The sequence below is a fragment of the Vigna angularis genome, chromosome 8, assembly GCF_016808095.1.
Source record: "Vigna angularis cultivar LongXiaoDou No.4 chromosome 8, ASM1680809v1, whole genome shotgun sequence".
NCBI classification, from domain to species: domain Eukaryota; kingdom Viridiplantae; phylum Streptophyta; class Magnoliopsida; order Fabales; family Fabaceae; genus Vigna; species Vigna angularis.
The window spans coordinates 8,341,203-8,368,792 of record NC_068977.1 but is presented as its reverse complement, the minus strand read 5'-3'; the positions used below and the strand labels follow the sequence as shown (position 1 = coordinate 8,368,792).

General features: G+C 35.7%; 2 protein-coding genes across 2 annotated transcripts; one reads left to right on the top strand and one right to left on the bottom strand.

The window, feature by feature from the left end:
* Positions 1–609: 609 nt before the first annotated feature.
* Positions 610–12,084, top strand: LOC108345873 (pentatricopeptide repeat-containing protein At1g09220, mitochondrial). The gene is made up of 2 exons (XM_017584700.2): positions 610–1,119; positions 10,354–12,084. The coding sequence occupies exon 2, from the start codon at positions 10,445–10,447 to the stop codon at positions 11,981–11,983; it is 1,539 nt and encodes a 512-aa protein (XP_017440189.1). The 5' UTR covers positions 610–1,119; positions 10,354–10,444; the 3' UTR covers positions 11,984–12,084.
* A 1,407-nt stretch (positions 12,085–13,491) lies between these two features.
* On the bottom strand, positions 13,492–25,325 carry LOC108344985 (protein trichome birefringence-like 19). The gene is made up of 2 exons (XM_017583530.2): positions 24,614–25,325; positions 13,492–22,311 (listed from the first exon to the last, which is right to left on the bottom strand). Exons 1-2 carry the CDS (start codon positions 25,241–25,243, stop codon positions 21,526–21,528), a joined length of 1,416 nt encoding a protein of 471 aa, XP_017439019.1. The 5' UTR covers positions 25,244–25,325; the 3' UTR covers positions 13,492–21,525.
* Positions 25,326–27,590: the final 2,265 nt, after the last annotated feature.

The following is a 27,590-nucleotide window of genomic DNA, read 5'->3' as shown; positions in this document are numbered from 1 at the left end:
TAGTTAAATATTTGATTTCTTTATATTTCAATTAAACTAAGCATGCGAAGCAAATTATTCATATTTTATTATATTAAAATTCAAAAATATATTAGTAAACAAACACATATAATTGAAAAAGCAAACATAAAACGTGGTTAAAAGGGGATTGGAGTTATGGAATTTTTATTAAAGTATGTTTTTCATTTTGTAGTTTTTTCATTAATTTTTTTATATTATATAGTTTTATTTAAGATATTAAAGGAAAATTTTTGTATATGTATCTTTTATATTGATTTTCTTTAACTTTATGGAAGAAAATATTGATAAAAAATTTAAAAATAAATTCACATATAACATATATAAATTAATCTCTGTTAGTAAAATATTTTAAATATAATAAGTTAAAAGTATTTTTGTGTTAATGATAAAATAGTTCACAACATTTTATTAAATCAAATTTAAAAACTTGTGTTTATTATTGTCTTTAGGAGACTAATCTGAATTTAAATATTTATGAGATTAACCAAATTAAAATCTCAACTCATATTATTTATTATCCTACAAAATATATTCTTTTTTTAATAGATAGATGATGACATTAATTATTATTTTAGCATAAAAAACAGTGATAAAAGTTTTGCATTTTCACCACATCTATACTTTGCTGTCTCTGAAGCGGGAAGGGATTTAAGATGAAGAAAGTGGCGGCGGAGGAGAGTGGTTTCACGCGCCTCGCCTCGCCTCGCCTCATTCGTCTGCGATTGTGAGCCTTTCACGAAGGAAGAGCTTGCATCGAAGCTTCTCTTTACAACCTTAACAACAATCGTCGGTTCGACGATCTCACTCCCCGCTGCCTTCGCTTGCCCGAATCGCGGGTAACCACCAAGAGGGGAGTCGAGAGCCTGATTGGTAGGAGTGAAGGGTAGCTTTAAGAACCCACCTAGACATGATTCGAGGGAAAAAAATCAGAGAGGAAAAAGGGAGTGATTGGTTTCGGGTTTTTGGGCGAATTTCTGTGAGTGCGATATTGGAGGTTGGTGAAGGGAGGGTTGAGGAAGGAAGCGAAGCAGAATCGTGAGCACGGGAGGCGCGAACGGCTTCGGTTCAAGGGTTTTACTTGGAGGAGCTTCTAACCAGGTATGGGGAGCTAACCTTACTTGCATTGTATATGTTTGTTGTGTGAGTGATATGAATTGGTAAGTCTTGTTCGAGTTTGGTGTTTTAGGGTTTGAATGATGTAATTGTGAAAGAAATCAATGAGAATGTGTTCACGGCTGGATATGACGAATCCAATGAACTTGGTTGTGCTGCCTTTCTCTTTATTCAATTAACAGATTCTCTTTATTCAATTAACAGACTGTACTTTAAGAGTTGTTTGGTGAAATGCTTGCATTGGTGAATTATAAATTGACAATTGATATGCTAATGATGTGTTTATGTTGTACTATCTGGAGTAAAGGTTAATTGGAAACAATACAATTTGATGCTTTGAGGTTCGGGAATTAGGTTGTACAGAGTAGTATGCGGAGGTAACTTTGCTTGTCTTCAATTTTATTTTGGTCTGAATTCATGGTGAATGTTGTTTCTGCGGTGCAAATAGTTGGGTATTATTCTGGTTTTGTTCGTTGTTGGATGGTTATGAAGTGCTATTATGAATGGCTGCTGAAATGGATGTTAGACCTATGATATCTGCTGTTTGTAGTGCAATTCGTGAGCTTTTGAGTCACGTTTATGATTCTAAATGTGATATATTATATGAAGTGTATGATGATGAGTTCTGGATGTTGACATGTATGGTTTAATTTGATTATATGTTCAAATTTATGTTATATAGGTAGCTATTGTCCGAAATAACGAAGTACACGTGTGTTATGAACCAGATTCTAACTTAATAAAATATAAGTATGCTTATGGGAATATGGATTAATTGTGTGTGAATGCTGTTTCTATGAAAAAGGTTGAATAAAGTGGATATACTGGAATTAGAATTTGGGAAACTGGCACCATCTTTAGTTTTGTGTAGTACCAGCCAGGTTGGTACTTTGTCTCAAGAATATTCGACCCAATCTGTTTTAGGTGCAGTAGTTTCTGTTCTGCAATGTTTTGGTTGGGATGATTGACTCCAAAAATAGGGGTGTACAATCCTACCCATGGATTGCACGGCGTTACATGACCTTCCTGTCCATAATTGGTAGGATGGTCGTACAATACACTTATAAAAGTATTTTATTAACAAGATTAATTAGTATTTTATATGGATAGAAAATAAATTTTTTTGGATCTTATATGAATTGGCACTGATTTTGATAGAAAATTATAATATTGAATAGGTAAAAATATTGGTATGAAAATTTTCTTTTAATCGAAAATAATGATGAAAAGTATTTATATATATCTCATTTTCAACGCCATACTGGATTCTGTTCTACATTAATAAAATATTTATAGTTTATTAAATAATTTAAAAAAGTTGTATTAATTTTTCTACATAGCTATGTAACTTTTTTTTAAATATATATTCGATCATTTATAATTTCTTATAATTATTTTACGTCTATCATATATTATTTGATTGTTATATAATTAAGATTTGTCTTTATATTTAATATTGTAAAAGAAAAACTGTATATTTTTTATAATGACTATTTTAGAATACCATTTCTTTTCTGGGATTTTATTTTTTTAAAATAAATTCTTAGTTAATATTTGAAAAGATAAAAGGACCGTATGTTTGTTCTCTTATACGTATAAACAAACGTTGGTTAAGAGAGGGGAGTTACGATTCCACCAAAAGTTTCTCAATTTATTTTATATATATTTTTTAAATTATATTTATATACTAATCTATATATTTTTTAAAACTATATTTATATATTATTATAATATTGATACTAAGTTTGGAAAAGTTTGTAAAACCACATGTAACTTCCGCTCTCTAATTTCTTTTTCTTTTATTCTTCCGTAGCTCTATTTCTTTCTATTTGAATTTTCACTTTCAATTTCTCGTATTTTTAAAAATCAAATTTCACCACGGTGAAAATGAGGATTTAAGGAATATTATGGAAGGATCTATTTCTTCTTATGAGTAAGTTTATCTTCTACCTTATTTTTTAAGCAATTTATTTTCCTGTTACATGTGACTTTTGTACACTTTAGGTAAATCTCTGTATATTAGAGATCATAAAATCATGTTTTAATTGTTGATTGAACTCTTCATTATGTAAATAGAGCTATTTTAGGCTTTGAAATTGTGTAGGAGAAGAGCTGTATTAGGAATCTACCTTAAGGTAAACAAAGTTAACCACTTAGAAGTTGTTAATTTTCTTGAAATGTTGAGTTTTGGTTTTGAGATTTAATTTTGGGTAAACTTGAAAAATAAAGAGTAAAATAACTCATTAGTTTTTCAAGATGAATGATTTTGACGAAGATGAAAAAAATGTATCTAGGGCAAGTAAACTTGAGAAATTTCATGAGAATTGTAGGATTGAAGAAAATGAAAAACTACTCTCTAAAGTTCTTATAGTTACATATAAGGACTTGAAAATTATTTAGAATGTGATATAGGAAAACATCCTCAAATTTGGCACTACCCACCAATTCAAATTGATGAGGTACAAAGGACTTATCTAAAATGAGATCCATATCATATGCATCTAGAAAATTATTCATAGTTTGGTAAAGATGATCATCTAAGAAGATTTCAATACACTTGGGTTAGCTTATTTCCTTCATGGTTAGAGTATTCGTCAATAAAAGATTTTGCATATTGCTTACCTTGCTATCTTTTTAGTGAAAAAATCAAGCGGATGCCCTGATTCACATGTTTTCATTGTTACATGTAATTGAATTTGAATTATAATAGGCAATGAGTTCATTGTCGTCAACATCTTTTAATTTTGTTCAGTGTTTTTTTTATAGGTTTTAATAGTTGGAGGAAAGTTAATAATGGAAAAAGTTGCGCTTTTTTAAAACGCATAGGGAAGGATCCCCCCCACCCACCACACAATATTATAGTGAGAGTTTGTCAATACTTGTTAAATCAAAATTGTAACATTAGGAATGTTTTGGAAGTGCAAAGCTTGGATTAAATTATGAAGAGTCAGTTACGTCTCAAGACTTCAATTGACACATTTTTTTTTATCCCTTAAAGCTTGTGCCTTTGGAGATCATGATGAAACTAGTGAGTTGAGGAACCACGGTAATTTTCTTGAGATGATTAAATGTCAAAGATTTCCTAGCATGAAATAAACTGAAGTAGTTGAAGTAATCTCCAATTAGTTGTAGACTTGTCTTTCTTAAATCCAAAATAGCATACTAACATAGGCTAAGGTACTTGTATTGTGTAGTATCACTTGCATACTGAAAAATTGTGCAATGCAAGTTGTAAGACCTGAGAATTTTCGCAATTTTAATATAAATAATTTATAAGTTAATTATGAGAATATTGTGTATTATAAAATAAATTATAGTTATCCTAGTATCAAGTGGGTTAACTAATAGAAGCTGTTGAATATAGTGAAAAACTATATTTAAATTAATCCCTCTTGTGTAAAATACACACATAGGGTTCTCTATTTATAATAGAAGAAATATGGGCTAAGCCCAAAATACAAATGAGAAATAATAACAAACCAACTAAAAGATAAAAGATAATATATCTAACACTCCCCCTCAAGCTGGAGCATACAAATTGTATGAACTAAGCTTGGAATAGATGAACTCAGTGTTAAACTAGATGATTTGTCTTCAAGAGTGTGAGGCAAACATAGATGAACTAACAGCAGCTTGTGAAACTTCAACTTCAAAAGTGGATGAAGGAAAGCAGTGGTGGACAATGACAATCTGCAAGGACTGATTCCCAATCAATGATGGATGAGTGACGGGATCAACAGTGGTAGCTGAAAGCTAAGAGCTACAAAACTGCAGGGACTACACTAAATTCTCATCAATGATGGATGGGTGACGGGATCAACTGTAGTAGTTGAAATCTACAAAACTGCAGGGACTACACCCATATATATGTGACTTGACTTGCAGTGTCTTGGAAACGTACTCCCCCTCAGTGTGAACGGCGGAAATGTGGAATATCACAGTTGCTGGACCACTAAAACAAAACAAAATATTAAGCTATAATGCTGAAACAAAGACATCAAAGATCCAAAGATACGTTGGAGGTCCAAAATTCTTTGCTGGACAACTCCCAAGTGGTGATACTTAGCCGTGTATCACAAGAAGATCGGGCTAAACTCTAGCCCAAGAAGAACTGACATAGTTGTGTCTGTCTGAGCCAGTAGCGACTGCAGCGGCGGTTGACTGCAGCGGCGGTTGACTGCAATAAAACTGTAGGGACTAAATTGCCATCACTGACTGATGGGGCCTGTAGTGGCTGGAAGCGACAAAACTACAGGGACTGCCATCACTAACTGATGAGGTGATGGGGGCCTACAGTTGTTGGAAGCATACGGCGCCTGGACAGCGGCAAACGGCGCTTGGACAGCGGCAAACGGCGCCTGGACAGCGGCAAACGGCGCCGAACAGCGGCAAACAGTGCCTAACAGCGGCAAACAGTGCCGAATAGTGGCAAAAGACGCCTGGACAGCGGAAAAACGGCGCCAGACAGCGGCAAAACGGCGCTGGAAAAACGAAGATGGCAGCAATGGCTGCTCTGAGGGTCTGAACAGAGAGAGGAGGTCCAGACGACGGCTATGGAGGAGTCGCGGAGACTTTCCGGTGGCCAGAGGGCGGCGCGTGAGCTGTACGCGCCTGTTCACAGCGAACATAGAAGCGGCGCGTGGCGGAGCGTGGGGAAGAATCAGACGCCGACACCGGTGGGGTTGGTCGTCGCGTGAAGAGGCGAACCAGATCCAGTGGTCGCCGGACGGAACTGTGACGGTGGCCGGCGACAAGGCGGCGGCGGATTGGTCGGAAAGAAGCGCTGCGTGGCGGCGCGTGACTGAGAGGTGGCTCTCGAAACCGGCGTGGTTGGCCGTCGCTCGAAGAGACGGTCCAGATCCGCAGGTCACCCGTCGAATCTGTGACGGTGGCCGGCGGCGGCAGCGGCGGCGACGGTGGCCGGAGTTAGCAGTGACGACAGCGGAAAGTGGCGGCGACAGCAGTGGCACACTGGGTCTGGACTGGTGCTGACTGTGGCAGAGATTTAAGAAGAAAAATGGACTGCCCACTAAAATTTTAGGGGCTGCCGGCGGTCATGGCGGCCGGCCGCCGGCAGAGAGCAGAGACCACCAGAAGAGGATCAGAGAACTTGCTCTGATACCATGTTGAATATAGTGAAAAACTATATTTAAAAATGTTGAATATAGTGAAAAACTATATTTAAATTAATCCCTCTTGTGTAAAATACACACATAGGGTTCTCTATTTATAATAGAAGAAATATGGGCTAAGCCCAAAATACAAATGAGAAATAATAACAAACCAACTAAAAGATAAAAGATAATATATCTAACAGAAGCTTTAATTGTACAAGTAAGTGTGTCTTTTAATTGTACTAGGAGACGGAAAGTAACCTTTAAATAGATATTAAATGAGTATGTAAGCAACACAAATGAGTTGTCTTAGTGGTGAGAGTAGGCTTGTGGTTAAGAGACGGTGAGGTGTGTTGGTTTCAAACCCTAATGGGAACAAAGGAGAGTTTATTTTTATTTGGTTGATTTTTTTTAACCTAGCTTTTGACCAATAGAGAACACGTTTTTTTTCTTCTTTGCTCTAAATACCTCAAACCTTAGGGCATTGGGGGGATTTCGGCGTGAATGATGAGCATTCACTGCTCTCTTGTAACATGGGGGAGGTAGAGAAGAGAGGGGAGGAGCGCTATTTTTTTTAGGGAGCAATTCGAGGGAGAAAGGTTGTGTTTGAGTGTCAGTGAGTGGTACTCTGAGAATGAATGCAATGTGGTTCGAGAAGGGGCGTTTAGAGTCAAGGGGATGAACGTTGGAGCAGGGGATGCAAAGTTTGAAAGGTTGTAGTGGCTGTGGTTGAGACGTCATGAAAGGTATGGGGAGTAAATGTAAATGTGTATTTTCTTTATTGTTCTAAGTGCGTGTAAATGATGGGCATGTTCTTGTTGGGTGTTTCGAATGTGTGAGCGGGATGCTGTGTTCTACTATTCCTTCTGATATTGGACTGAAATTTGAACTGCTATAGTACCTTGACTGTGTTCTGATGAATATCAATTTTTTAATGGTTGTTTATGTCCAAAGGGGGTTTAGACGTTATTGTGATAATTTTAGAATTATATGAACTGATGGGAACTTGTTGCTGTGTTTTGGGTGTGATAATGGTTGGGAAGTGGGTAAGATTGTTATTTCATCCTTGGTTAGCTGCATTGTAACAATTTGACATTGGTTGATACGTAGGTTGTGTGTTATATGGTATTTGAGTTTTAAGTGTGGGCTTGTGTGTTACATGTTCTGAATATATGACAAGCATAACTGTAACTGGAAATGGAATGTATTTTCACCTGTCAAAATTGTGCTTACAGTAAGTTTGATGCAGAGTCTAATGTGTGTGATGGAATTGGGTTGGCTGTTAGTGAAACTGAATAGATTTTGTGGCTTGGGCTGGGCTATCATGTGAGAGTCTGTTGGGAAGAATCTACTACTAACAGGATTCTCCATAATGTATGTTGCTTACCTGTATTAAACCCTTGTCCAGATGCATGCTTGCAATGCTAAGCTTATGTTAACCACTGCTGAATTGAGTCTGCCCAGATAAATTACGTGACCTGTTGCTTATGACTCTGTTTGATTAACTGGTTTGTTTGCCCGTATAATAATATGATGGAAATTGATTATGCTTATGACAGGGCTGTCATATGTAGTTTATATGTGAGTAATTGTTACCGTTTTTAGATATGGGTTGGACTGCAAATTCAGGTGTGAGTACGGTCTGTACCTTAAACATGGAATGAGCCTTTACGTTAAATGCTTGATGGAAGTATGTTGGATGTTGTTGCTTTGTTTATGTTACAGTTTTTAGCCTGTTGTATATGCTGTGTTTAAGCATTCTAGTTATTCATATGGTTGCTGGGAATTTACTCTCTGATTTGTTTGGACACTCTGGGTTTTGGTCAAATGTAGTTTGTATATTCGTTGTTAATGCAAAGTTATATTTGAAATAATTAAGGTAGTCAACTCTGAACTTTACTCTGGTTGCATTGAAAAAGAGATATAGGGACCCTGGTACGCTAGTTCAAACTGGGTTAGTGCATTGGGTCATCTGGTGTATTACATGTCCTTTCTTAGTGTTCTGGTTGCTAGACTGTTGGAATTTTTGTTGGTCCCTCATCATTGGTTGCTTGCAAACTGTTTGGATTAGTTAAAATGAAATACTATGGGTATCCTTGATCTGTACTTGGCTGTGTGATACTATAATTACTGGAAAAATAATTGTTGGCAGGTGCATGGGGAGTTGGTATTGTTTTAAGCTAAATATAGCTTATTTGGATTATGGGTGGACGTTATGTGTCTAGGGAGATTTGGGAATACAGTGAAGTCTATGGTTGGTTGATGATGGTTGTTATCATCATTAATAGATGCTGTATGATTATGTTCGGGAGATACTATGTTTGAATTTAAACGGGATGGTGAACATGTGGTACTAAATCCGAGTGTCTTTTTGATGGTCTTCTAATGCATGTGTTACTCACCCATATTTGTTTGTTTGTGTCTGTGTGTGAATATGATCGTATAACGTGTGTGTTATGTGGGAGCGGGTGTATATGTAGGTATAGAGAATTATCTTGTGGACGCTGGTGAGAGGGGGAGTTAAAGCTAAAAGGGGTTTTTGGTGAATCTTTATATATAATGTAATAACGAATTGAGGTTTATGTAAATGCTAACTTTGTAGACTAATTTATGTATTAATACAATGGTCGTACAATTATTAATATTTGGTTATCTTTCTTGGGAAACTTTATAAACGGTTTGTGAAAATTTCAAATTCTATCGTATAATTGTGACTCCCGATTTTGGGATGTTATATTTTGGAACCAGGTTTTCGAAAAAACTTTTGAGGCTGTGGGGAGTGAGTTTGCCTAGTTTCTGATGAGTAACTCTGAGTAACTTTGATTGTTTTAGTGTTTCATGCTGCAAATGTTAATGGAGATGTAATTGATTGTTTATGTAGTTGGTTCCATACTTAACAACAATTTTGACCTTGCAATAGTCTTTTGGAATATGAGTATCGTGTGACTTGGGTCATGCCTAAAGTTGATTTTCCATATACATAGTACTCTATTTGTCATGAACCTGCTAAGTCTGGATGGATTAGCTAGTGGGATGAGTTGAGTATGGGGAGCTAACTCTGCTTGAATTGTATTTATTAGTTAAATGTGTGATTCATAATGAAAATCCTTCAATTGAGCTTTCTGTTTGATGTATTTGGATGTCGTGATTGTGGAAGAGTCAATGTTAATGTGCTCACGGCTGTTTCTGATGAAATTTTAGAGTCCTATTGTGTTGCCATTGTGTGTGTTTAATTAACAACTTTCTTGTTACGTTTTGTTTGATGAAATTCATGTTTGATTGCACTAGTACTCTGTATGAATTATACTGATGAGAGTTTAATGATTACAATGTCGGGCTTAGTTGCTGCTTGAAGTTAGTATGTTCCTAAATACCCTGCGTGCCATGCATTGGGCTGTTCTGAGTAGTATGGTTAGGGTTTTGGATGTTTTGAAGACTTGGAATGTGGTGGGATTGAGTTACTTGAGTTATTGTGTGATGGAGGGTAATTTTTGAGAATATACTGATGGTGGGTGTTCTGAATATATGCTGAACGTGGTCTGTCTAATTGCTGTCTAAATGTATCAGGTTTGAAACGAAGAATTCCTGGAAAACGTGGGTTTTCGGGTTATCTGGTTATCTTTGCTATTGTGTTGGTCTGTTATGCATGTAATAATATTAAAACCAGAACTAGAGTAACAGGGCCAGCTGTCTCGCTGGTTGAAGGTTGGAGTAGGTCTCTTTAATCTAGACGACTGATAGTATGAAAGTATAAGTCTTCTGTGCATCGTTATTACTGGGTCTGTGCATGCTTAATGAAGGTTGGAAGGTTCCGTTTGGACAAGTTTGTAATATGATATGTTAGGTAGTTAAGCAAATGAGTGAAGCAAAGATTGAACAGGGTGGTATGTTAAAAACTGGTACAAGATATGGATGGAAAGTAAAGAGTTGTATGATTTATTGTGGGCTCTATATGATAATTGTTAATGGACCTTGCAGGATATACACATATTTATGAGAACATAATGCAATATAAGGAATGTTATTGGTTCTGTGAAATTCTAATGTTTATTCTGTTACATGAAAATGTTAAATTACGTAGGTGACTTGGTATTTATGTGTACAGGTTTAGGTGTGGATAATTGTGATCATTATATTCATCTCTTGGAGTAGATAATGTGAGATGGATCGGAACATGGTTTTATGGAACATGGAACATGGTTAGTAAAATGTCACTCTTGAAACCAAAACACCTTTTCTCCCTTACAGGTTTTGTAACAGTGGCAACCATATCCAGCACCACCATCTCTCACCGTTTTCCGTGTCTTGAAATCCCAGCTCCTTCGTCCTCTCCCAAACCTAAACATCCACAACACTTGCTCTCTCTTCTGCTCAAACATCCTTCTCAACCCCAAATTCTGCAACAAGTTCACTGTTACATTATCACTTCTGGCCTCTTTCACTACCCTTTTCACGACACCTCCACTTGTTTACTCCTCTTGAACAATGTCATCCGCTGTTACTCCCGTGGCCCTTCCCCTCAACTAGCTCTTCACTTCTTTAGGTACACCCAACACTCCCACACTTTCTTCACATACCCTTCCCTTGACACCTTCTCTTTTGCCTTTCTTTCCCACGCTTCTGCCAATCCAAACTGCACCCGCTTTGGGACTCAACTCCACGCCCTCGTTTTCAAGGTTGGGTTTCAGTTTCATATGTATGTGCAAACTGGGCTTTTGCAAATGTACTCAAGTTGGGGTCTTTTAGTTGAAGCCGCACAAGTGTTCTACCAAATGCTATGCAAAAGCTTAGTTACTTGGAATGTTTTTATCACTGGTTTGATTAGATGGGGTGAGGTTGAACTTGCACTCTCTGTGTTTAATCAGATGCCTTCTCGGAGTGTAGTGTCATGGACCCTTGTTATTGATGGATACACACGCAGGAATCAGCCCATGAAAGCTTTAACTTTATTTAGGGAAATGATCCAAGTTGATGGTATAGAACCTACTCAAGTTACTCTTTTGACCATTTTTCCTGCTATTGCAAACATTGGGTGTATTAAGATATGTCAATCAGCTCATGGATATGCAGAGAAGAGAGGGTTCAATTCCTCTGACATACGCATTACCAATGCATTAATTGATTTGTATGCAAAGTGTGGATGTATAGCAAGTGTGAATAGATTCTTGCAGGAGTTACCTGATCAGAGGAAGAATTTGGTATCGTGGACTTCAGCTATCTCTGGTTTTGCAATGAATGGAATGGGGAGGGAAGCTCTAGAGACTTTTGAAAACATGGAGAAGGCTGGGCTTAGTCCGAATCGTGTGACATTCCTTAGTGTTTTGAGTGCCTGTAGTCATGGAGGATTGGTTCAAGAAGGCCTCGATTTTTTTGTTAAAATGGTAAAGGATTGTAAACTAGTGCCAGATATCAAGCACTACGGTTGTGTGATAGATATGCTGGGGAGGGCTGGCAGGTTAGAAGAAGCTGAAAAGGTTGCTTCACAGGTACCTCATGAGGTTGCCAATGCTGTAATGTGGAGAACTTTGTTGGGTGCTTGTAGTGTTCATAATAATGTTGACATTGGTCAGAGGGTGATCAGGAAAGTACTAGAGATGGAGAGAGGACACGGTGGGGATTATGTTCTTATGTCCAATATTCTTGTTGGTGTTGAGAGATTTAAGGACGCTCAAAGGTTGAGAGATATGATAGATAAAAGAATTGCATTTAAACTTCCTGGCTATAGTATAGTCTAAATTATATAATAGATGGTTTTTGTTCTGCCTTTCTGCATTTAAACAAATTGGTTCTGCCTTTTCTAGTTACTCAAGAATGAGATTACCTACAATTAAGTTTAGTGGTCGAATTCCATATTTTAGTTGTCTCAGATAAAATAAACTTTATAGGAAACAAGCTCTCTAAAAAATTCACATTTAAAATGGAATTATATTACAGTTAGTTGTATTTATTTTCAAAACAAAATGAAAACAGTAATATTGTTGTTCTTACATATCATCTTTGGGGACAAGATAATATCTCTCTGCATTTTGGCGCTGACCAATCAGTTGAGCACAATTAACTGAAAATTTTCCTGCCCTTTCCTGTCCTCCATGATCCTTTAACTTTAATGAAGACAGCACCACATTAAAGTTTTAATTTAATACAGAAGTATATAATTTTGTTATTAAGTGTATCCTTATTGATTAATGCTTGAAATAGACTGTTTAATATGCTTTCATATAGTAATTTGTAATTGTATTTCAGGCACGATAAATATTAGCTTGCAAACCAACTTTTTGAACTTCTTCAAAGATGTGTGTTTCTTTCCCTTTTAGTTATATTTTTCATTCTCTTTGGTTTGTTTGATACACTTGGGTGCTTTTGGTTGCCCCTTGTTCAATAGCACGCTTTTCTGATAGTTAACCAGTTTACACAGTTAAGCCCCCAATCAACCTGACGTGGAATTTGTATTGCTTTACCAAGGCCAAATGATGTATTTTAACGCAATGTAAGCAAAGGGCACTCAATTCCAATAAGAGAAGGGCGCTTGGTTGAATAAAATTTAAAAACTACAGGGTGTAATGGCATTAAATCTCATATATTGATGCTTAAGGAACCACTGACTTAATCTTCATATGTTCAGCTGAACTAGCTGCCTTCACTCTTTGCTGTCATTGAAAAAGTGCAGTTCAAAACTGCATAACGTGCTTGCTCAAAGCCAATAGATAATGTAAGTATGTAATAACAGGATTTGAAGTTAAAACCTTCTTGACAAAATTGTCTTCTTCTGGAGAGAAAGGCCGCTCCCAGCAAGGGCAAACATGATGAGCTCTGGCAACCCTTTCAAAAGGATCAAACATCTGCCTCATGCCATCAGCAATATTATATTTGATGCAAGCAATCATAAGACAAAGTATTAGTTGATATGAAACCAGCATACCAGTGACAACATCAAGTCCAGAGACAACTTTGATATGATCACAAAAACAACATGAACACTATGGTCTGGCACAAATCGACCTTCTCTGTACATCTCTTTTTTCCTTGGAAGACTCTAAAACTTTGAGATAAGAATCAAGTCCAGAACATTGCTGATCCAAAGACTGAAGTTTCAATTCTATAAATCTCTTTCTTGCTGCAAGAAAATCATTTAAATATAAATAGTACAAAACTGTGTCTTCAGTTATTCAGCATGGTGGAAGAAAGAAACCAAACTAGGGCAAAGAGGATGCAGCATAAAAAAATAAAAAAATATCAAGTGGGCACCATCACCTATATCAAGAGACGCATACAAAATGCTAAATAGAAGGCTATTTATATTTACTGCATATTATTATCATGTTGATATGCAGAATAGCAATCTATTGGCATTGGCATGACAGAATAGCAATCCATTGCAACAATAAGCATGCAGAACTCAAACATTGATTTCCTTCAAAAACTAAAATGTTTATGCTCAACTTCTTTGAATGATAGACAGCACTTACATTCCAAATCCTTGTGGTGTTTGGATAGGTTACCATTAACTTCTTGTATTTTTATTTGCAACATATTGACTTCCTTCTCAGCATCGCAGTACTTTGCATTAATATCATCAGATTCCCCTCCAACAGCCCTGCACCAGAAAGAAAATTCAATACAAGGTAAATTGTGATATAGTTTGCAATCTTACCCAATGTGAGACTTTTTCACTTATACTTGCAACTCCAACATATCATAAATCTTATCTCGGCTCATCCTCAACTCTCAAAGTGAACTTGGTTCAACAAGTTTTGAACCTGAGGAGTGATAGGGGATAAAAGTATATGTAAGGAGAAATAAAGACGGGAAGGAGAAAATGTCCGTTAGAAATTAGGAGGGAGTTTCTGTTAGAAGTTTGTTAAAGGGAGAGGGGAGTATAAATAATAATTAGTGAAAAAGGGCGGGAGAAATGAGATTAGTAATTGTTGTTGACTGGAACATTAGTCCAGTGGAGGGAGATCGGGCTTCCTTAGGAGGGATTACTATACAATTGTATTATTGGTTCATTGAATAAGAGAAGTATATTCAAAGAAGTGTAATCTGTTGGTGTGGTTGATTTGCTTTCTTGACTTCTTGAATTAAGAAGTCCAACATTATTGGTCCGACCTGCCAGATCCAGATCGAAGGAGAGACGAGATGGAGAACAAGGTGAGTGCATTGGAGGGAATATTCGATGCCATGGAAGCGACGTTGGAGGAAATTCGAGCAGAGATGAGGGGAATGGCTCGAAACGTGAATCACGACTGTGGGAGAAGAGGGAACCAGGGGAGGAGTTCTGAAGGAAGTCAATCGGTTAATGGAAGTCGGGATACGGAGGAGGATGAATCAGAAGAAGAATCGGAGGAAGAACGCGATGTTCAAAAGAGTTGGATGAAGAGAGTGGAATTACCCGCTTTCGAAGGGATCGATCTGATGGAATGAATTGCTAGGGTGGAGAAAATTTTTGAATTACAAAATGTGACAGAAAGGGAGAAGATGAAGCTGGTGTACATCTATATGGAGGGAGGAGCAAATTATTGGTTTTGTTTTTGGCGGAAGAAAGTGAAGAATCCTACTTGGGCGACATTGACGGAGGTGATGGTCAGGAGGTTCGGATGTAGACATCGGGGAACAATCTTCGAAAAATTGGCGACAATGCGACAAAGAGGAACAGTGGAAAAATATGTACAGGAATTCGAAGTCCTGGTGGCTTAGGCGGCTGGCGTGACGGAGGAACAACTTCTCGGATATTTCTTCGCTGGATTACAAGAAGAACTGAGGGATCTCGTTAGACCTTACGATCTGTGCGATCTGTTAACCGCGATGGAAAGGGCACGGGACGTGGAGCAATCGGGATTAGTGGCGAGGACGTCTGGCGGTGGGGGAACGATGAAAGGAGGATCGATGTGGGGGAAATATGCGGCCAGCGCGGGCACTGTAGCGCGAACGGAGACTTATCGCGGGTCATCGGAGAGGCAGGGGAGTAGCGGCAGAGGTCTCGGTCCAAAGAAAGATGAGACGATTGAAACCACCGATTCAAAGGTAGAAAGAAATACAGGCGGAGGCGGGCCGAGTCGCGGAGTGCGAACTCTACCATATCCGGAATATCTCAAGAGGCGAGAGGAGGGCCGCTGTTTTCATTGTGGGGGTCCTTATAGCTCAGGACATCGTTGTGCGGAGAGGAGTTTCAAGGTGATGATTATGGGGACCGATGACGAAGACGAAGAAGTGGCAGAGGCAGAAGAGGAGGCGGAACAACGATGCATGGAATTATCGGTGTATTCCGCTGGGGGAATCGCTTAATCCAAAACGATGAAGTTGTCGGGGTGGATTCGAGATCAAAGAGTAATTTGCTCATTGACAGCGGAGCGAGTCATAACTTCATCTCGACAAGTTTGGCGAACGAGATGGGTTTAGAGAAGGAGGAGACGGCGTCGTATTGCGTTTGCCTGAGGGACGACCAAAGAAAGGAAATGCGAGGTCGTTGCATGGGAGTTTCACTGATACTGGAAGGAGTGGAAATTAAAGAGAATTTTTACCTCTTTGAAATAGGGGGAGTCGACGTCATGCTGGGAGTAGAGTGGCTGGCCATGTTGGGGGAAATTAGGGTGGACTGGAAGCAAATAACCATGAAGTATGGGACGACAGAAGGAGAGGTAGTGATAAGAGGTGATAGCAGATTGATGATGAAGGTCATCAATCCCGAGGCGTTGCAGAAGGAAACAGGGATTGAAACGCTAACAGTGGTGTGGGGTCTGCATCAATCTGAAACAACAACAGAAAACTTAGGAGTAGAGGGTTTAACTCCCTTGCAGGAAGCAAATTTGGAAAAGATCTTGGGGGAGTTCGAGAGGGTGTTTGAGATGCCACAAGGACTTCCTCCTGTCAGAAAAGTGGACCATCAGATAACCATTAAAGAAGGTACTGAGCCAGTGAACGTGAGACCATATAGGTATCCTCACTTAATGAAGGTTGAAATAGAAAAGCAGGTTCAGGAGATGTTGGGCCTGGTATTATTAGGCCCAGTAACATCCCATTTTCCAGTCCAGTAATTCTGGTTAAAAAAAAAGATGGGAGCTGGCGTTTTTGTGTAGATTACAGAGCTTTAAACAGAACAACTATCTCCAATAAATATCCAATTCCTGTAATTGAAGAGCTTCTAGATGAATTATACGGTGCAGTTTATTTTTCTAAGGTGGATCTAAAATCTGGATACCACCAGATAAGGATGAAGGAGGCCGATATACCCAAAACAACCTTTAGAACTCATTTAGGACATTATGAGTTCTTAGTAATGCCCTTTGGCCTCACAAATGCTCCGACCACCTTTTAAGACATGATGAATTCGTTGTTGAGACCGTTCTTGAGGAAGAGCGTGTTGGTATTCTTTGATGACATCTTGGTGTACAATAAGTCATGGGGGGATCAGGAGAAACACCTTAGGCAGGTGCTGGAAGAGCTAGAATAACATCAGCTGTTTGCCAACAAGAAAAAGTGTGATTATGGCAAGAGGCACATTCGGTATTTGGGACACATGATATCCGAAAAGGGGGTAGAGATGGATGGAGATAAAGTGTCTGCAGTGACCGAATGCCCAGCACTCCGTTGCATTAAAGAGTTAAGGGGGTTTCTAGGGCTCATTGGATATTACAGGAGATTTGTAAGGAATTATGGGAAAATTGTTCGACCTTTCACGGATCTTTTGAAGAAGAGGAAGTTTGAGTGGACAACTGCAGGAGAAGAAGCCATGCAAGCTCTTAAAAAGGCAATGACCACTCCTCTTGTTCTTGCTCTGCCAGATTTTTCACAGCCTTTCCAAGTTGAATGTGATGCTTCGGGGAAGAGAATATGAGCGGTATTGTCACAAAATAAGAAGCCCATAGCTTATTACAGCAAGGCGTTATCAGAAGGTTCATTGGGCAAGTCAGTTTACGAGAAGGAGTTGATGGCCCTGGTGTTGGCCATTCAACACTGGTGTTCGTATCTACTGGGGAAGCGTTTCAGTGTTTTTACAGATCAGAAAAGCTTGAAGTATTTGTTGGAGCAACGCACAATAACTCAAAACCAACAAAACTAGTTAGCAAAACTCATGGGATATGAGTTTGATATATATTATAGGACGGGTGCTTCAAACAGGGTGGCAGACGGATTGTCTAGGAAAGGAGAAGAAGGGGAAGATGGGGACAAGACGTTACAAGTGATAACCAGACCATATTGGCCTGATTTTCAAGAGATAATAGAGGAAGTGGAGAAGGATGAAGGGCTGAAAAAGATAATTGAAGAGATAAAGAATGATCCCGATTCCCATCATGCTTACACAATGAAGAACGAGATGTTACATTTTAAGGGAAGGCTCATGCTTTCAGAAAAGTCTGAATGGATACCAAAGATTTTAGTAGAATTCCATGATTCTACTATAGGGGGACATTCGGGGGTATACAAAATTCCATCATGCCCAGGCTTTTCATTGGAAGGGTATGAAGAAGAGGGTGACAGACTATGTAGCTTCCTGTTTGGTCTGCCAACAACACAAATATATGGCATCATCTCCTCAGGAACTTCTGCAGCCATTGCCTATTCCCAAGGCAATCTAGGAAGAAGTAAGCATGGATTTTGTGGTTAAGTTGCCAAAATCTCAGGGGCTTGAAACGATAATGGTGGTGGTGGATAGGTTGAGCAAATATGGGCACTTTATTCCCATAAAACATCCTTATACAACAAAGGTAATTGCAGAAATCTTCGTGAGGGAAGTGGTGCGCCTGCACGGGATACCAATGTCAATTGTTAGCGACAGGGATCCTCTTTTTATCGGTACATTTTGGAAGGAGCTTTTTAGAATTCAGGGCACCAAATTAAGAATGAGCACCACATACCACCCAGAAACGGACGACCAAACTGAGGTACTGGAAACCTATTTACGGTGTTTCTGTTCAAAACAACCTAAGGCTTGGAACACAGTGTTACCATGGGCTGAATACTGGTATAATACCAGTTATCAGGGGGCGGAAAAATGCACTCCTTTTGAAACAATTTATGGCAGACCCCCGCCAGCATTAACCAGATTTATTCCAGGAGAAACATTGGTAGAAGTGGTGGTACAGGACTTGCAGACGCGGGATGAAGCTATCAATCAGCTGCAACATCACCTGACTAGAGCACAAGAGCGGATGGTGCAGTATGCGAATAGAAAGAGGAAGGAGTCCATTATAAAAGAAGGGGATTGGGTCTTCCTTAAGATAAAACCCCATAGGCAAGTGTCAATGCTAGGCTGCATCCCAAGCTATCTGCTCGATACTACGGACCTTTCTTGGTTGAAAAACAAGTGGGTCTAGTGGCTTTTAAATTGTAGCTGCCAGTGACCACCATAACACACCCGATTTTTCATGTATCACAATTGAAGAAAGTTGCGAGGGAGAATAAGGTGGAAGGGGAATTGCCAGAGGAACTACAGGTGGAAGGTCCATTATATAAACCTTGAAAGGTATTACATAGGAGAGAAAAAAATCAACAAGGAAATGAGGTATCCCAAGTTCTGATCCAATGGCAAGAGGGTGGAGTAGAAGGAGCAACTTGGGAAGAGGAACTGTACATCAAGCAACAATTTCCGAATTTCAACCTTGAGGACAAGGTTGCTGAGATGGAGGGGGGTATTGGTAAGGAAATAAAAGCATATGTAAGGAGAAATAAAGACGGGAAGGAGAAAATGTCCGTTAGAAATTAGGAGGAAGTTTCTGTTAGAAGTTTGTTAAAGGGAAAGGGGAGTATAAATAATAATTAGTGGAAAAGGGCAGGGGGAATGAGATTAATAATTGTTGTTGACTGGAACATTAGTCCAGTGGAGGGAGATCGAGCTTCCTTAGGAGGGATTACTATACAATTGTATTCTTGGTTCATTGAATAAGAGAAGTATATTCAGAGAAGTATAATTGTTAGTGTGGTTGATTTGCTTTCTTGACTTCTTGAATTAAGAAATTCAACAAGGAGTGTGTTTGATATTTCACATCAACTGTACATATGGCCAATGTAGAGCTTATACAAGGTTGGACAATTCTCACCTTATACATTTCAGGATGGAGTTAGGTTCCCAGTCCAAATTCAAGAGGTAGGTGCTTACAACTACGAGTAAACATAAAAAACAAAAAAAATTAAAAGATTTTCCCAACCTTAATGCTTGAGTAATTTCCTTTATTACATCCTTATCAAGAGGAACCCTCCCTTTAACCACCTTTCTAATTTTGTCTTTAAGGTCATCAAATCTGCAAAGAATAATAAACAGATGATGGCCAACTTTGAAACATAATTCTAAAGAACGAAAAGTGGAAAGTAAAGGGAATACAAACAAAATGGATTTACATTTTCTTATGTTTCTTTTTCTGATTTTCCAACTCTACTTTCTTATGAGATAACATAACTCTATCCTCTGAATCAACAGTCATGATACCCTTCTCCCGATTGACAACCCTAATCTTTTGATCTACACTATATATCTCATTTTGCATTTGACGTATATTGGGTTCAAATTGTCTTTGAGATAGTTGACTTTCCTTCCTCTCAATCTCACTTCTCTACAAACACTATATTGGGAAGCAACTCTGTTTTTATAAATTGCCCAGGACAACGCTTAGCACACATGGGGCTCCAAATGCAGAGTTTTCATTCTTAGGTGAGTTTTCTTTTGTGGTTCAAGCCTCATGCTTTGGTGCCGCAACCCTGAGATAACTTCTTTAGAAAAGAGTTTTCGTGACTTAACTTCAAATTTAATACTTGAGGTTTCCTTTTGCAATGGGTTTACTTGTGCAGCTTAAGCCTCAATTTTTTCGCTCAGTTGCACAGACGTCACTTTTGTTCATAATTACTTAAATTTCATCCATTTTCTTTATTTTTTCACTTTGATTTTGATATCAATAACTGCAAAAAAGCTAAACTGGAATGATTTTTTTTACAAAATTTTAACAAAATCAAAGTAATATAAGTGTCAAATTCCTTTTAAAATTAATTCATTGAGCACTTATCAAATATATGTCTAAGAACTCTAGGACTGAACTACAAAGTTAGCATATAAATAACAAGGGATGTTGGTCAGCCATGAGGATTCATTCTTAGGTGGGTTTCCTCCATCCTTGGGCTTCCAGCTTGGTGTTATAGCAATGGAGCTTTTCTTTCCAAGTGGGTTTTTACTTGAGGCCCACCTGTCATTCTGGAGCTTTGCATTCTACGTGTTTGGCAAAATGCTTGAACGACTACATCATTTTGGTTTTGGGTATTTATTTGGAATTTCATCTCAGTTGCCTCTCAATTTGCGAGTCAATGTTAGATTTCAGGAAAATGCTTCTAACATTCGTGTTGTAGATTTCAGATAGACTAGAATTAGGATCACATTATAAAGTATAGGTTGTTGGTTGCAAACCTAGAACATAATAGATTTGTTGAGTCTATTATATAGTCTGCCATTAGCCACAAATATCAAATTTAAGATATTTGATTTCTGGTGCGACAAGATACATTGAAGATTCCATATCGATAAAAGCTATTATTGAGTTATAATTCATAATTTGACATGAACCTTCTTTTACATGTTAAATTAAGTCTAAATCCATTTTCTCAAAAAGATCTTTCTGACATAATATCTTTTATAAGGTGAAATTCACATTGTCACACTAAGTATGTGAGTTCCAATTTCTATCTCGTTAGGTGGGTCTGAGTTTGAAAATAATAAGGCTCACATGAAGTTTAATCAATAGAAGATAGTATATTGAAAACACTAAGAAAGTGTGTCGTCATTATTGTTTTTAGTAATTGAAACTTGCTCTTCATTTCACCCACTTACATTGCGGATGATTATCTACCCATAGAAATTGTACATCTGCATGGTTTTTATGTTTTATCATGCAAGCGGGTGTGAGAATTCTTTTCTCAGATTTTGATAGATCTTATCTTCTATGTGAGTGGATAGAATCTGGGTTAACATAAATAGGGTTCCTTGAATAATACTATGATAATAACATATATAATACAAATAAATTGGACATTGGTGCTTGCCAGGCCTATAGACTCTGAATTGATTTTTCTATTAGAAATATTGAAAATGGAAGGAAGGTGTTAGTTCTCCGGGTAGAAAGAGGCTTCATTTATCGTTTTATATGAAAGATATATAAGAACTTCCATTTTCAACTTTTCTAATAAAAAATCACTATTGAGTCTATAAAACCTGTTAAGAACAATTCATCTTTATACATCAAATTACAAGACAAGATTTGCCAATTGTAGTTTGAAAAATAATTCTAATTAACAATTGTCTTTAGATGAAATCTTTTTTAGGAAAAGATGTGACACCTTCCCTTTTCAACGTTTCCAATAGAAAATCAGCCATTGTGTCAATAGGTCCTGGCAAACACCAATGCACACAATCATTAGATACTGTCATATTCTCCTGAGGCCAGTGACCATATTTATCGGGATGACCATCTGGCCTGAGTAACATAGCCTGTGTGGTGTCAAGTAACATGAATTTCAAACCTCTCTTCATAGCTTTTTTCTCAGCACGTTTGAACTCCTCCAATTGTATGGTGTGTAACTCAAGATTGTAGCCCTCTAACCTTGTTTCATTACTCTTAAATGGCTTAGTTCTTATGCAATTCCCACCTTTATCCCACACCCCATTCTCAAAATGAGATGGAGCATACGTTCTAAGAATCGTTACAACCTTGGAGTTTCCTAAATTGACTATGGCTTTATATGCAGTCCTAAAAGCCTTCCCATAGCCACTGTGCCATGTTAGATGCGTGACATTTTCCCATGAACAATATTGACATCCAACAATTTTTTGGTTCTCGTAGAACACTATTGGCCTCAAGAACCACTGTCCTCCATTGATAATAACATAGTCAAACTCTTTAATTTGAGCCGTCCATTTTTCATCAAACTCATCAAGATAAATGTTGATGAGATCACCCTTTGAATCAACTTGTTCAGCTCTAACTAGATAGGGTGACCAAAAAGTAGCCATTGTGAAGTTGTAGTTCGAGTACTGCCATCTTTTGAAGGAAAACTCATCTGTGTATGATACATCTATGGGCCACTCAGCCTGAAAAGTACAAAAAAGTTCAATTTTGTAAAATATAAATATAGCTATATATATAATATTTGTATGTAATAGTAATTCTATTTTGTTTTTAATACAATACAATGTTGCATAATTGTAATTTTGGTTCTCTAAATATCCCAACTGAACTGTTTGAATTATCATAATACATACAAATGACTTTAGTTTTTTAAGGTTGTAAGGGTGGCAATTAGATGCTCGAATACTCATGAGGTTTTGGTTGTCCACATTACATCAGCACTGTATTCTAATGGAATATTACTAAAATAACATTCAGATCCAATTAACATCATACATTGGCTTATTCATAGAACCAAATTGATTTAATTGGAGTAAATAACTAAAATGGTATAATTAGAAAAAAAATCCAGCTAAATGCATATTGTTAACATATTTATTAACTGGTTGCTAAAACTAATCTTTAACCATAAAACATAACCGTTCTAAAACTGACTAAAACTAATTAAGAATGGAAAAGTTTAAACATATATTTGGTTGACTACTGAATTTATTATAAACATTTTAAAAATAAACTAAATATAATGCATGACGATTAATAATAAAATTTCCTTTTGCAGCTGTTTTTTGATTCGCATTATTTTAGTATGATATATGTGCATCAACATTTTTATTACATCAAACTAAAACAGTTTTAAAATACACACTTTTTTAAAAGGATATAAATTATTAAAATAATAGAGTTTAGAAATATATAATTTTGTAAGGATACTATTAAAATAATAAGAATAATAATAATGTTGATTGTTTTTGATTGGAAAAGTTATGTAATATTCCATTTAATAAAGACATTCTTTAATTATTGACTTTATTAAATAGAAAAATGTTTTCTATTTATTAAAGGTAAAATTGTCAAGTTATATCATTTTTATATAATGGTATAAACTACTTATTTTATTAAACAAAAAATTATTTGTATTTATTAAAAGATAAAATTATCTAATTAAGATATAACACCAAAAATAGTTACCAAAAGTACACAATATAGATAAACACAAGAAACTTTAATGATTTTAGGAAACTACACTAACAACAAAGTAGTTGTCTTAAAAGATTACAAATACTCTTATTATATAATTATCACATTATAAATATAATAAGAAAAAGTTAACTTTACGATTGTATGCATTTTTTTCCATAGCTTTAATAAAAAAAATTAATAATGTTTCTAGTGACTTGTGTTTCTATCATATTTTAACTAATTGAAATACAAGCGTATACATGGTAAATAGTTTTAGTGTTTTGAAATTATGATATTATATTTATTTAATATTATTTTTAAATTATATAATTATTATTGTTATTTTATTAATACCTAGTTCAATAGTTTAATTTAAAAATAATACCTTTTAAAATTTAATTTAGGAATGATAACTTTTTGAATTCACTTTAAAAAACATTTTTAATAGTGTCACATGTATCTATTTTAAAGAATACACACACATACATACATACATATATATATATATATATATATATATATATATATATATATATATATATATATATATATATATATATATATATATATATATATATATAATAGTTGTATCTATTAACTATTCATATCTATAGTTTTGGTTTTAAGCTAAAAATATAACATGTTGATAACTATACGACTAATCATCTAACTAAATTTAGTGACCACATAACATGTATGATTTAATAACAAGTAACTATCGAAGCAGATAAAAAATAAATTTCATACATGCAGCACTATTTTTTAGTTTTGTAGATAATATATATTACAATAACAAGTTGAATTGAATTTTATTAAAATACTATAAAAAAAATAGAGACTCTTCTTACTTTCTTTGTCCCTTAGTCAAATATTCAACAACTATTAAACTTATTGGTTGTCAAGTACCTTTCCTTTATAATTAATGCATTATAAAAATCAAACTATATATTATCATGAAAATTTTGTTCACTTGCCGGCTAAAGTCTGTCTGTAAACCATTAATTAAAATAAAAAAAAATTTAAAAGTATAAAAGTTAATCATTTTAATTATATATGACAATTCTTCATATTAACATGTATTATATTATCAGTGGAAAAAAAAACATGAACTGGTGACATATGAATTAAAACATGAGTTGACATGTTGAGATGCATTACTATATATAAACATAAACAAAGACAAAGAAAAAAAGGACAACTATAATTGATATCGAAAATGAAGGAGCAAAATAAAGAAAAGATAATTATGGTAATAACATGATTTTCGAAGTTGAAGATTGAGAAAAGATAGAAGAAGAGACTAACCCTAGATAACAGGCAAATCATGGACTGCATGTGATTTCTGCCAATGGAGTCTCCAACAAAAGCCATTGATTTTCCTCTCATAATTTCTAGAAAGTGAAAAGGGTTGAAGATGGGAAGTTCACACTCATTTGGCTTCCATCTCCACTTCATGAACTCAGAATCTGGTCTTCCATACTTCATGCAATTCTGGTGTTCATGAATTTCCCAACATGTTGTGTTTGTGTAGTATGGTGCTTCAGGATTTGGCACCCATTCCCCACTGAAAATGTCACACTTCTTCAAAGGTTTTGATGCCATGTTTTCTCTCTCATTCCTCAAACTATACCTCAAATTTTCTGTATCATTCCTCAAACATGTCTGATCTTTCAAACTTTCTGTCACATTTTTCAGACTTTCTGTCTGATTCTGCAGACTTTCTGTCTCATTCTTCAAACCATAATCAATATCAATAGATAGCCCCAGCCCCCTGAATTCATTGATCTTCCACAGCAAAGAATAAGAAATTATGGTGATAAGGAATACGAACAAGGATGAGAATACTACTAGTATTGTAACTTTTTGTGACATTGTTTGTTTTGATCTATTGTTGTTGTTCCCTTTGAGAAGAGGAAATTGGAGAAGAAACTTCATTTTGAAAGAGAGAGAAGGGATTGAGGAGATGAACCAAAAATTAGGTTTTCTCAATCCAAAAGAAGATCACACTAAATTTATCATTTTTGTTGATTGACACTCTTTGCTTTTAAAACCTACATTAAATATTTTAAATTAAATTTTCTCATGTTCCTGTACCTCATAAATTATTTTTATCACCATATACAATTAATTATTTTTTGTATTGCGTGTAAACCATAAACAGCAGAGTGGTCAAATAATATTAATTTCAAAATGGTTTAAAAATGGAATTAATTCTTGCAAATGTTTAGTTAGCCCATTGGTTTTGTAGAATTTGGTAATACCACATATAGGAAAAGAATGAAAACTTTATCCAATATAACACTCTTAGTATGTATGTGCTTTTTATTTTTTAAGGAATAAAGAAATTACTTTTTGAGTTTTCAAAATTTAATAGTTTTTAAAATTCCCTAATTTTTCTCCTTTAATTAAAGTAAAATGGTATTTTTTTTATAGTTTTTCTTTTGGAAAAAAAAAGACCAGGTGTCATAATCCTTGAAGAGAAACAAATCAGTGGGATTTGGGGGAAAATTGATAAGTGGTTTTCGAGAATGTTTACATTTTGGTAAGATTTTAGAAAACTTAATTTACTTTTGGAATTATTTTAAAAATATAAATGATTTCTTTTAATATTCTTACAACAGGTAGGTCTTGTGATTTACAAATCTTTACAGAAAAAAATTGTTGGATATTTTTAATATAAGCCGTGTTTTTCTTTCTATAATTTACAAGGCTCAAATTCGAAATCTTGTTTAAGAAAATTAAGTACAGTATTATTCATATTAATAACTTGTTGGTATTTATTTTTTTTAATTATATTTACAAAAAAAACAGTATTTAGTAACATTTTTAAGTATCAGGAAAATCATTAAAAATAAATCACTGTACATAAATTTATAAGTATTATAACAAGTGTAATATGTTTAGTATACACTTGGTTACACAACATTTACAATATTTTTATTGTTTGCATGATTTTGTCATTAATATAATTAATTAAATAGAAAATCTTTAATCACACGTAAGGGCAAATAGTAAATGAGCATTAAACAATAATTCTTCCATATAACTTTTCATCAACAATTTAAAATAAATATACAATTTAAGTTAATGCAATAAATATAAGTGAACAATTGTCAATTTGAATCAATACTTCTATTTTATAAGTATTTGATTTATAAAATTTTCCTACATTCACTTTTGTATTGTTTCTCTCTAATCATTTTTCTAATGTCATTTTTTTATTACTTTCATTTTATTATTTCTTTTTACATGAGAAAATATATTCATATACTTACGTAAGCTTTTCCGTTTTTATATATGTTTTTTCCATGTCTTTATTACATAAAAAATATTACATGACATAATTTAAGGAATGTGTGATCTTATAACAGATTTTTCTTTGATTTATTTTTTATATTCAACTTCTTAGGATTTTAATATTTTTATGGACTAAACTTGTTTTTTAGTACTAAATTCATAATATTTTATTAGTAGTCTAAATTTATTAACAAATCACTTATACTTATATAATTATAAATAATTAATGTTATTAGATGATGACAAAGAAATCGACAATCTTAAGATAAAGAAAGACAACTTTTTTATTTTACATTGTCATCATTCTTTCAATGAGTTATATATTGTATGAAATATTTTCTTCCACAATTTCAGGAACTCATATTTGGTAGGGTGAATATATTTGCGCTAAATAGTGCATTAAGTTTATTGACTTAGTTGTTCAATGTAATGTCACATCTCACAGCTGAATTAGTACTAACTATCTTAGATTGTAAACAAAACCAAACATCACTTTACTCTCTCTCTCTCTCTCTCTCTCTCTCTCTCTCTCTCTCTCTCTCTCTCTCTCTCTCTCTCTCTCTCTCTCTCTCTCTCTCTCTCTCTCTCTCTCTCTCTCTCTCTCTCTCTCTCTCTCTCTCTCTCTCTCTCTCTCTCTCTCTCTCTCTCTCTCTCTCTCTCTCTCTCTCTCTCTCTCTCTCTCTCTCTCTCTCTCTCTCTCTCTCTCTCTCTCTCTCTCTCTCTCTCTCTCTCTCTCTCTCTCTCTCTCTCTCTCTCTCTCTCTCTCTCTCTCTCTCTCTCTCTCTCTCTCTCTCTTCTCTCTCTCTCTCTCTCTCTCTCTCTCTCTCTCTCTCTCTCTCTCTCTCTCTCTCTCTCTCTCTCTCTCTCTCTCTCTCTCTCTCTCTCTCTCTCTCTCTCTCTCTCTCTCTCTCTCTCTCTCTCTCTCTCTCTCTCTCTCTCTCTCTCTCTCTCTCTCTCTCTCTCTCTCTCTCTCTCTCTCTCTCTC